Below are 11,231 nucleotides of genomic sequence, written 5' to 3'. Positions count from 1 at the left end.
CTTATGTTTATTCAAGGGTTGATTGTGCAAAAAACCATAAGTAAGGTATTTTAATATTTCATCACTCCACTCAGGTACCATGTTAATCTTAAAAAAGCAAGCATCCGGGAGATCGTCATCAATTCTCGTGGTAGCTTTGCCATTAGGAATTCGTGGGGGTGACAAATGATCAGATAGTACATTTTATGTTCCCTTTCTTACTATAACTGTAAAGTCAAACTCCAAGAGTGGGAGCAACCATCTTGTAAACCTTTCCTTAGTGCCTTATCTCTCTATGGAGGGGGGTAATTCATTTTTGCCTCATTAAGCTACCTAGAGGCAAAATAAATAAGGTAGTTCAATTTGTACTCCCCTGGTTATACCACCACACACCCAATGGAAAAGTTTGTTGCAATAATATGCACATGGAAGATTATGTTCCAATTAGGGGGTCCTAAGATAGGTGCACTTGCCAGGGCATTCTTAAGTCCATCATATGCTTGCTAACATTCCTTGGTCCATTCAAAAACTACAAGTAGTCTATACAATGGCCGTGCAATCTTCGCATAGAATACTATGAACCTTCTACAGTACCTAACATGTCCCATAAACCTTTGTACTCTCTTAAAATTTTTGGTTGGTGGGAGTTCCAAAATCAACTTCACTTTGCTTTCATATGTGGAGATACCATTTTTAGACATAATGTGTCCCAATATAATACTATGATTAACCCAAAATTAGCATTTTAATGGATTCAATAATAGTTGATCAATGCAACTGACACCTTTGAAATACTTTTCTCAAGCAAGCTAGGTGGTCTTTCCACCATTGTGCATCTATCCACTAGCTCTGGCCTCTCTCTAGGTTTCCCAAGTGAATTCGTACACCCAAAAACAACACAAAAAAATGAAATCAAGGTAATGGGTATGCCTCTCTATGGGTTTCCCAAGTGAATTCGTACACCCAAAAACAACACAAAATCATCACTTCACCATACATTCCATCATTCTAGTGATTAGCCTACCAACGTGATTGTCTTCCGCGAAGATCTCACATGATCTTCTCGTGCGAGAGAGACTGCATCACCCATTGGATTAGGGCAACTTCCTTGGGGTGACAAGAGTGCGGAAGGATGGCAGTGAACGAGCAGCTACGATGGAGCTCTTGAGCATTGCTCGAGCTCGGGGGATAGGAAACTTTCCATGACATGTTAGGGTAGGGTTCCCTTAACACATGTGGATGCAACAACTACTATTATCAAAGGTGAACCATTCCCTTATGAGATTGCTTTCTTCCCTCAAAGGAAGATAAGTGAATTTCTCTCTCAAGTTTCATCTAGTAGAAATACAAGTGGCCCATCAGTGTGGATGTGGCCACAATTGCATTTGTAGTTGGTGAATATTGATAATGTGCCAAAGGGGAATGGAGGACAACTTGAGCAATTAACAATTGTTGATTGTCCACTTTCAAAATATCGTGTAAGTGTCATTCTCTTGGCTCTCTTGGTTGTCAATTAGATCTTTCCATTGCTATTGCTTGGTGTGATTCTTCATGTATCTTGTAGCTCTCTTTTGTGCCTAAACGTCATTTTTAAATATCATCACATTGTCAATGATTTCCAAGAGGGTGGCATAGCAATGTATGTTGCTAGAAATATAAGTGTATGGAAGCAAAGAAGCAACACTCTATCAATACTAGATGGTACTATCCTAACTAGTGTTCCTACACCTCATATTCAAAACAAACTGATGAATGCTTTCACAAGTCAGGTTTCCATTTTGGGATATGGCAAGAAAGTGAGATACGCTAAACTATCGCTTTCATTAGCATTGTTTTTAATTGCTTTTCTTCTAAATTTATCATTGCATTCCAAGTTTTTGGGAGCTTGCAGATTGTGAACCTAAACAGTGTGAAGATTGACTACATGTGCAATGAATGTAAATGCACTAGAGTGAGTTCACAAGCATCATATTGGTTTTGTTATGCATGCATCATATCGGTTTTGTTATGCATGCTCAAAAGCAATAGCAACTTTGCAAGTGAGGATTACTTTGCGTGATAGCTCCCAAACAAATGTCATACTTTATGGTGCTAACGTAGACAAGGTTCTCTGCCTTGATGAGTCCTTTTTGTCTATGTACTCCAAGAGTTCCATGAAAGCTAAGGCTTTGATGTTAGAAAGGTTGGTGCATTCTCTATCAACCACCAAGGCCATGTTGTAGATTTTCAGCCTGATCAAGGAAACTAGCTTTATCAAGAAGCTTGTTTTTTGTATTTGACTCAAAGCTACACCCACCGTTTTTTGTTCATATAATATAAGATCATTAGTTAAACCTTGATTTTCTTTCTATGCATGGTCTCAATTTGCAAAGAACCATACCTCTTAAGTGATCTCATCTAAATGGCTCAATGTAATGAACATGTAATACCAATGTTGAGTGTGGAAAGTGTTAAGAATTTACACATTGATTTGGATTTCTTTCAACCATTTCCTTCTAACACGAATATATTTTTGGCTCTTGTGCATTTCATGGATCATGAATGTTCTTTTTAGGGCCTGAAATCTATGGTTACTTCAAAGATTGTTGAAGCCCTGAAAGGTTGAGAGAGTGATACCTTGCATGTTTGGTGTTCTTTTTTCAAAGCCAATGAACTAAGTGTACACGAACCGGCACTAAGAGAGCAAATTGATATGATCCTTGGAACAACTTGCAACTCTAGAATGTTAATACTTCATGTGTGTGATATGGTTGCAAAGCTTATGAATTGGACTTTAATGTTAATTAGCTACAAGAAGCTTAAGAGGATTGAAGATATGACTTACAATGCAAATGCTAGTGGAAGTAATGTGAAGGTGATTCTAATGTTTGACATAATAACATGTATCTTTCTATTCCCAAACCAAGGCAATATTGCATCTCATTGAAAACGCACATGTTGGCTTGTTGAAGAAGAAGATATCTTGAACAAATTAGTGGAGGTGGAAACAACAGCCCCTGCCCACACAATTGTTGCCCAATTTAAAACACTTTGTCCCACAAGAACTGCCATGGATAAACAAATGCAAGACAAAGTGTATAGGCTATGGAAAAAACAGAGATCTAGACCTTGCTTTGAGTAGAAACGAACAAGAACAACAAGCAACCATCCAAAGGATAAACAAATGCAAGACAAAGTGTATAGGCTATGGAAAAAACAAAGAGATCTAGACCTTGCTTCTTTGAGTAGAAACGAACAAGAACAACAAGCAACCATCCAAAGGATAACAAGGAAGAAAGGTATGTATTTCAGGATTGTAGCTGATACACCTTCCAATCCGTGCTCTTCTTGCAAAACATTGGTCTTCAAGAAACAATTTTAAAAACTAAATGAACTTGGCCTCGCTACTTTCAATAGTGCAAATAGTTGTAACAATGATAACATTCGTTCACAAAGAATCAATGTATGCAACAAATGTGCACGATCCTTAAACCTTGGTAGGATTCCAAACTTCTTTGGAAGTTCCATAATGCAAATGAATAATCCTAATGAGGCAAGACTACCATTTGCACGAATTCAAGACTTGAACTATGAGGGACAGTATGATTGCGAGGAAGTGCGATAAATGTGATGGTAAACATGAAAAAAGCACAAGCAGCATTGCCACGCTTCTTGACCGAGGAAGCATCCATATTGGTGGTCATTAAACGCAAGCTTGAATACAAACATTGTTACATAAGTGGGATTGTTTGACCATTTCTAACAATGAAAGCATTACATGAGCTTATTTCCACACCACTCTATAGGGACAACAATGTGATTCTTAACGATCGATGGATTAACCACATAGCTTCACTAGAATAAAAGCAACAAGAATTCATTGCTACATCTCTGGAAATTGATGAGGGGCTTTTTGATGGGGATAACTTTGAAACAAACACATTGCTCCATGGATTATACACCTCACAACAAGTTTTTGACTATAATGACATCTTGCACCATCTGAGGGTTTTTTCCCACTTAGCCTATTCCAAGATGTCTTTTGTGAAGAGATATCATTCCCAACATTATTCTTTGGGCAACGAAGAGCATACCATAACCTATGCCATGATCACTACACCAAGCAATTGTTGGAAAGTGGGAGATAATGAATAAAGATAGAAGATTTGCAAGGAATGTAGAGAATCTGGTCTTCAAAATAATGAAGATAATTATCTTGAAGATTCTATCATCTACTTGGGTGTGACTTCGAAAGGCACAATTGCATGGGAAGCAACTTAATGCGTAAGATGTACAAGAAGATACAAACATTGAACGATTACTGACCTCAGGGATAGGGTATAGGGACTTTGAGGCTTTGCGAACATCAAGTGACTACAAAGAAAAATTGAAGAAGAAAGCGTTTGGCATGATACGACGACTTGGACCCCCTGCATTCTTTGTCACATTCTCATGTGTTGAGAGACGCTCGTGGATAGATCTTGTAGAATGCCTTCAAAGACTTAATCCAAATATCCAACGATCAACAAATGAATTAGAAACGTCATATATTCGACATCTTTTTCATTCAGACCCTGTACAATTGCAAGATATTATGTCCATCATTTTCACGCAATCAAACAAAAGTTAAGAAGGGATAGAACAATCTTGGGCAAGATGATTAAATTCTTCTTTGTCATAGAGTTCCAAAATAGAGGTAGCCAACATGATCACGGCCTACTATGGATTAAGATGCACCAACAATTGGACGATCTTCAGATCAAGAGATTATTGCTTTCATAGACAAGCATATAACTATCGATATAGTAATAACTTGCATGGAACACTTCGAGATGCACAAATCCACCATTGTTGACGAGGCTGCAACAAGAAGGGCAAAAGACCATGCAAGTATGACTTCCCAAAGCCACCTTCATGCAAAATGTCGATTTTACAACCAATTGACAAAGAAAGAGAGTTCCGTCAACCTGATCTTGAAGCACTAGTAGAAAAATAAATCACAAAGTGCCTAGGTGATCTTGACTATGGAACAAGAATTTCCTTTGATGACTAGCTAGAGTTATTTTAAAGCACAACAGAAGAGGAATACATTCAGTCATTGAGACATTCCATCACAAAACCATTCATTCTAATGAAAAGAGAGCCAATAACTTCAACCCTAAGCTATCTTCCTTGTGGGATGCAAACACTGACATAAAATTCATTTTGAATGCACATGGTGCGGCAACTTATTGCACATCCCACATGACAAAAGTAGACACAAGCACAAAAAGGGCCATGAAAGAAGCATTTAACTATTGCATCAAAAATAATCTTCCCATAGTTGAGCACCTATGGAAATTTGGCAACACAATGATAAACACCCAAGAATTAAGCTCACAATAAGCTGCTTACATTACACTATCACTCCCTCTAACAAGCTCCTCAAGGGAATTTACATTCATTAACACTAACTTCAAAGATGAGATAACACTTTTACTAAAAAGAAAAGCAACCTTGCAATCTTTAAGCAATGATGACACCAACATATTCTTTAAAGATATAGTGCAGAAGTACTTCAAACGTCAAAGCACATTGGCAAATATTTGCTTGGCTGAATATGCAAGCCTCTACAAGACAACGAATGGCAAAGAAAGAAAACTAAAGAAGCCACGAATCATACGTTTTGTGCACTTCAATCAACACAAGGATCCAATTCGCTTCCACCATGAGAATTGCCTCCTCTATCTACCATTCAAGACTGTGAGGACACTATTTTGACAAAAGGAAACACATGGCACGATGCATACCAAAAAAACATAAACATCATCAAGCAAAATGCAAAGAAATTCACAAAGACAACAATCCCCATGAATAGAGATCTTGAGGAGTTAACACATTCATTGAGCACAACAACAGATAATCGATGCAACTACGATATTGGGCTAGACATAGAACAACGCAAAACCCAGCCAAACAATGATTATTCCATGCATAGAACTTACAAATTCATGCCAAACTCAGAATACCATAGTGTAATTAGAACACTGAATGATCAACAACAACTAGTCCATGATAACATAATGCTTCAAAAAAGATTACACCTAGACAAAGCCATTGACCTCTTTTTAACTGGAGGTGCAAGCACAGGGAAAACATTCACACTTAGCCTCATAGTTCAAGGACTCCTTCGACACTACACACAAACAATCGACAATGATATTGACTTGCTAACAGTGCTTCTCATGGCCTATAAAGGCAAAGCTACATTCAACATAGGAGGCACAACAATTCACTTAGCATTGCATCTTCCATTGATATCACACACACCAACCAGTCTAACAGGTGAGAAACTTAACAGCCTTAGTACATTGATATCACACACACCAACCAGTCTAACAGGTGAGAAACTTAACAGCCTTAGTACATTGATATCACACACACCAACCAGTCTAACAGGTGAGAAACTTAACAGCCTTAGTACATTGTATAAGAACCTGAGACTGGTTGTTTTTATGAAGCATCGCTAATTGGACAAAACATGCTAAATATCATTGATGCTTGTCTATGTTCAATCAAACGAAACCATGCAGAAGCATTTGGTGGATTGGATGTCATATTTTGTGGTGACCTTTGCCAGAGACAATTGGATCTTCAAAAAACCAACATCTTCAACAAGTCACATCAAACAATTGTACTGGCAAAACATGACTCAATGTTACGAGTTGAAGACAACAATGCGGTAAAGAGACATGAAATTCATAAACATACTAAACAAAAAAAGAATTTAGGAACAAACCGATGAAGACCTAGCCTATCTAAACAACACATTCCATAGGAAACCAAACCCAAACACTGAGATTGCACACCTTTTCTTTACCAATGGCCAAAAAGAGAACCACAATCAATACATGTTCAACAAGCTCCTAGGAACACCTTACATTCTATAAGTAATTGACACAAAGCATAAGTTCTAATAGACAAATCAAGATTCCAAAAACGCACAAGCAACAGCTGGACTACATACAACACTAGCATTGAAGAAAGGCATGATAGTTGAGATATGTGTAGGCAATATAGATATTCTTGATGGACTAGTCAATGGTGCCGATGGTAAATTTCAACATGCAAACACATCAGAACCATGCCCAATAATCTGGATTGATTTTCACACTACCAACATAGGTTCAAAATGATGGTATGAGAATCAACATCTGTATGACCAAACAATATCACCAACATGGACACCATTGTACCACATCACAAAGGAATTTTAAATAGGGAAGAATTCTCTAAACATAGTCACACAAAAAACAATTTCCAATACAACTAACCAATGCAAGAACAATACACCGTTCTCAAGGGCTAACAATGGCAAGTGTAGCATTCGATCCGCAACAAAAGATTCGAATTCATGGACTCGTCTACATAGCTCTTTCTCGAATCGCATGCACAGACAATCTATTCTTGCTTGATAGAGTACAAAAAGAACACATCAAAGTTGATAGCACTATGCTCAGAGAAATAACATGTTTGCAAACCACAACAAAATGGGAATGTAAGCAGAGAACAATGCCATCATAGGGGCAATCCCATATAATCATCGAGTCTTTGAACACTGTCTCATTAAATGCACACAAAGAAGACATATTAGGAGACAATAATCTCATGGCCCCGTTGATATCTTGTGTCTCCAAGAGACAAGGAATAAAACATTAAGAGAAGCTATATTGCCCGGTTTACGACGTACTTTCTCAAAGAAACACAATGTTTGATATCAAGTAGAAGAATAGCAAAACAAGGAATAGAATTGATACATGCCACCTTCAAGAATGAAAGATTTGACACTGAATATAATTGGAACATACAAATCCCCTAGAACCAACATCAGCACCTTTACAACCCTTCTACAAGACCTTCTAGTAGAATTACAAAACAACAGCCCAATCATCATCGTCGGTGACTTTAACATCAACTAGAAAGGCACAACACAATCTTCCTGCATTCTTGGCAAGACTCTTCAATCAATGTCATACATTTAATTGATCAATCAACCAACAACAATCCACGAATCAACATTAGACAACATCTAGACAAACACCAACATAGAAACAACCATCTTAGGAACAAACTATTGCTATTGGTCTGACCACTCGTCAACTTACATTCTCGTTCCAAAGGACTAGAATCACTATCCTTAATAATCAAACTCCTCTTCAAAAACACCAAACAGAAACAAACGGAGAGACGCAAACAGGCATCAAAGAGCCAGAAATAGAGAAATCCAAACAGACCAACAAACTGCTTTTTAGTCCTTCAAGGTTTTTTTTATTTTTTGACAATACTTTTTTTACTTTTGCTATGGATATGGACTTAGACATCATGTAGGTATTCTCGAGGTTTGTGCATGCACGAATGGACTTAGAAATCAGAAGCTCCAACCATTTTTTTTTTGCCTTTCCTCATTATGGTTTTCATTATCGATATGCATATGGGTATGCATTATGGGCTTGAGTGTGCCTTTATGCTTGGCTTTATCCTATAAACATTATCACACTTTCTTTGGTAAAAAAAACCCATCTAAGTGGCAGGCCTAGTGAAAATTTTTACCTTATTCTTTCCTCTACTCTTCTCAACAAATGCAGCTTCCTTTCACACAAATATACAGGTTTTTGGCCTACCTATGGTAAAGGCCTTAGCATTGTGTATGAGGGGTTGTCTTGCTGCCCACCATCAACTATTGCTTTCTATGAGTTAATGCACCTTTGCCTTTCATGAGTTATGGGCCTGACATCCTTTGATCATGCCTTATGTCTAGTCTCAAAAATTTATCATGCCTGCACGGAACTACGGTAGTCGCCTTGACTCACATCAATACATGAAAGTGCATTATGAAAAATTTAATTGAGCAAAAGATCGCATGTCGACAACAGCTACACTAACGTGGCACGCAGTTGATTATTTGGAGATGATAATCATGACGGTAGATGTCTACTTCACTTCAGAAGCTCGCTCTCAGATGGTCATCAGCGCGTGCATGCTTTTGCTGATGATCATCTGGGGAACGAGCTTCTAATTAAAACGCACGACGATTAAGCGTAGGTAGCAAGAGCGCGCGCACACGAGAGAGAGAGAGAGAGAGAGAGAGAGAGAGAGAGAGAGAGAGAGAGAGAGAGAGAGAGAGAGAGAGAGAGAGAGAGAGAGAGAGAGAGAGAGAGAGAGAGAGAGAGAGAGAGAGAGATTAAGTCATAGAGCATGTAAGTGCTAGCAGCTAGCGAGCAACCAAGCGCGAGGAGGGAAGAGGAAGGGGGTTAAAGGGAAGGGCGAGAGAGGGCTTGCATTTGCCGCAGTTGTGTCCGGAGCCATGTTGATGAACTTGTCACCCCCTAGCTTCTCAAACACACACCACCCTCTCCACTTCCTAGAATCCAAAGCCATTTGCAACTTCACGAGTCTTGACAACCTTGACTCATGGTGGTAAGCGCCAATATTGCATCATGCGTGATGCATAAGGCCATCAAATCTTATATGACAAGTAGACCTTTGCTTTCCTTACCCATGATGATTTAGTTCTTCCTCAATAATTGCCAAAGCACGACCAGTCAATTTTGCATCTTACCTTGGTAGGCCATTTTTTTACCTGCCTATGGCAAAGGCCTTAGCATTGTGTATGAGGGGTTGCCTTGACCGTTGCTTTCTATGAGTTAATGCACCTTTACTTTCTAAGAGTTAAATATTCCCTTTTCGATATTGGTCTGACCATTCAATTACCTTAGATTCTTATTCACTACTCATATTCACTCTCCTATTCACTCTCCTATTCGGTAAAAAATATAACTCTCGATTCAAAAAGAGGACGACAAAAAGAAAACCATAGATATTTTTTATTTTTCAAGACAAAAATTCCTATGGATTCACATTTGAGAAAAACATAATAAAAATGTCATTTATTGATATTTCAAGTGATTACAATACCAATATTTTTTTCTATAATAAAGGAATATATTCTAGCTTGTGGATGTTCTCCTCATTGTCACTATCATCAACTTCGATATCAATTGGAATGTCTTTATCTTTTTCAATTTCTTTACCCGGTCTATGTGTTTGCTCTTCCTCCATTATTTCAATTGTTTGCTTATTTGTCTTATAAGAATTCTCTACTATTTCATCTTCATTAAAAGCATACCTCAAATCGTCAACTTCATTCTCATTTCTTTTCCATCTGTTCATAAACCAATCTAATCTTGGATGTGAAGCATCAAAATTTTGTTTATTAATAAAAATATCATAGATATCTTTCATTGTTGTGTTGGATGGGTATACCATTGTCCTCCATAAAGCATCAACTTTTTGAAGCTCCATTCCTCTTCCTTGATATGGTGTTATCCAATTAGAAGACGGGTAGTACTTTCCTGTCTTGATCATTTTATGAATGGTGGTGCAGAAATTATTGCCTAAAGGATGCTTTAAATAGAACTTCCAAAACATCAATGCTCTATCAAAAATGTTTGTTGGAGTAAGACAAACTTTGTTCTTCAAATCATCTGCACCATATTGCATGTACATTTCTATTCCCTTTGAAATATCTTCAGCACTAATATTATGCGACACATTTTTGTAATGAGGCTTATCAATATCTTTCATACAATAGCCTATCATACCATGAAATGTGTGCATGTTCTTCTGCCTTAATGCTCTACACATTACAATGCCACCAATGGGATTATTCTTATCCCAACCAAGATACTTTTTTATGAGCTTATTAACTGCAATTATTGACTTTGCGTGAATTCTAATGACCATTTGATAATGTAAATGGAAAACTGTGCCTCCTCTTTCCAATGAGCAACTACCAGCAAGGCATTCCTTAGTGATAAAATCATGAAGATTATTTAGTAATGCTTCATCAATGTCACTACCACCTATTGATATTGTCACACTTAGCTCAAGCACTTTCAAGTTGACATTGGGGATTGATCTAACATTGCATCTTCATTAGATAACTTCTTTGGTCTTCCACGATTTTTCTTAGGTTCTATGCTTGAAACTTCATGGCCTTCATTAGTTGAATTTATAAATTTTCTAGTCGTTGATTCTCTTGCTCTTTTTTTCATTTTTGACATTTCACTACATAATAAAAAAGAAAAAATAGGTTAATAATTCAGAATACATATAGTCAAATTAGTGATAATACAATTGTGGAAAGAAACATTAATGTATTTGATTGCCTAATTTTAAGAAAATTATATTCATGAAAGATAGGATTATCAAATGGATTATTAAAATTACCTCAT

The 11,231-nt window shown here is 37.4% G+C and overlaps 1 protein-coding gene across 1 annotated transcript; it reads right to left on the bottom strand.

Moving 5' to 3' along the window:
- Positions 1–9,924: 9,924 nt before the first annotated feature.
- On the bottom strand, positions 9,925–11,231 carry LOC147619624 (uncharacterized). Its single transcript, XM_086773469.1, has 2 exons — positions 11,227–11,231; positions 9,925–10,915 (listed from the first exon to the last, which is right to left on the bottom strand). Exons 1-2 carry the CDS (start codon positions 11,229–11,231, stop codon positions 9,925–9,927), a joined length of 996 nt encoding a protein of 331 aa, XP_086629595.1.

The sequence above is a fragment of the Cibotium barometz genome, chromosome 33, assembly GCF_041138505.1.
Source record: "Cibotium barometz isolate CiBa-2024 chromosome 33, ASM4113850v1, whole genome shotgun sequence".
NCBI classification, from domain to species: domain Eukaryota; kingdom Viridiplantae; phylum Streptophyta; class Polypodiopsida; order Cyatheales; family Cibotiaceae; genus Cibotium; species Cibotium barometz.
This window is presented reverse-complemented; position numbering and strand designations above follow the sequence as displayed.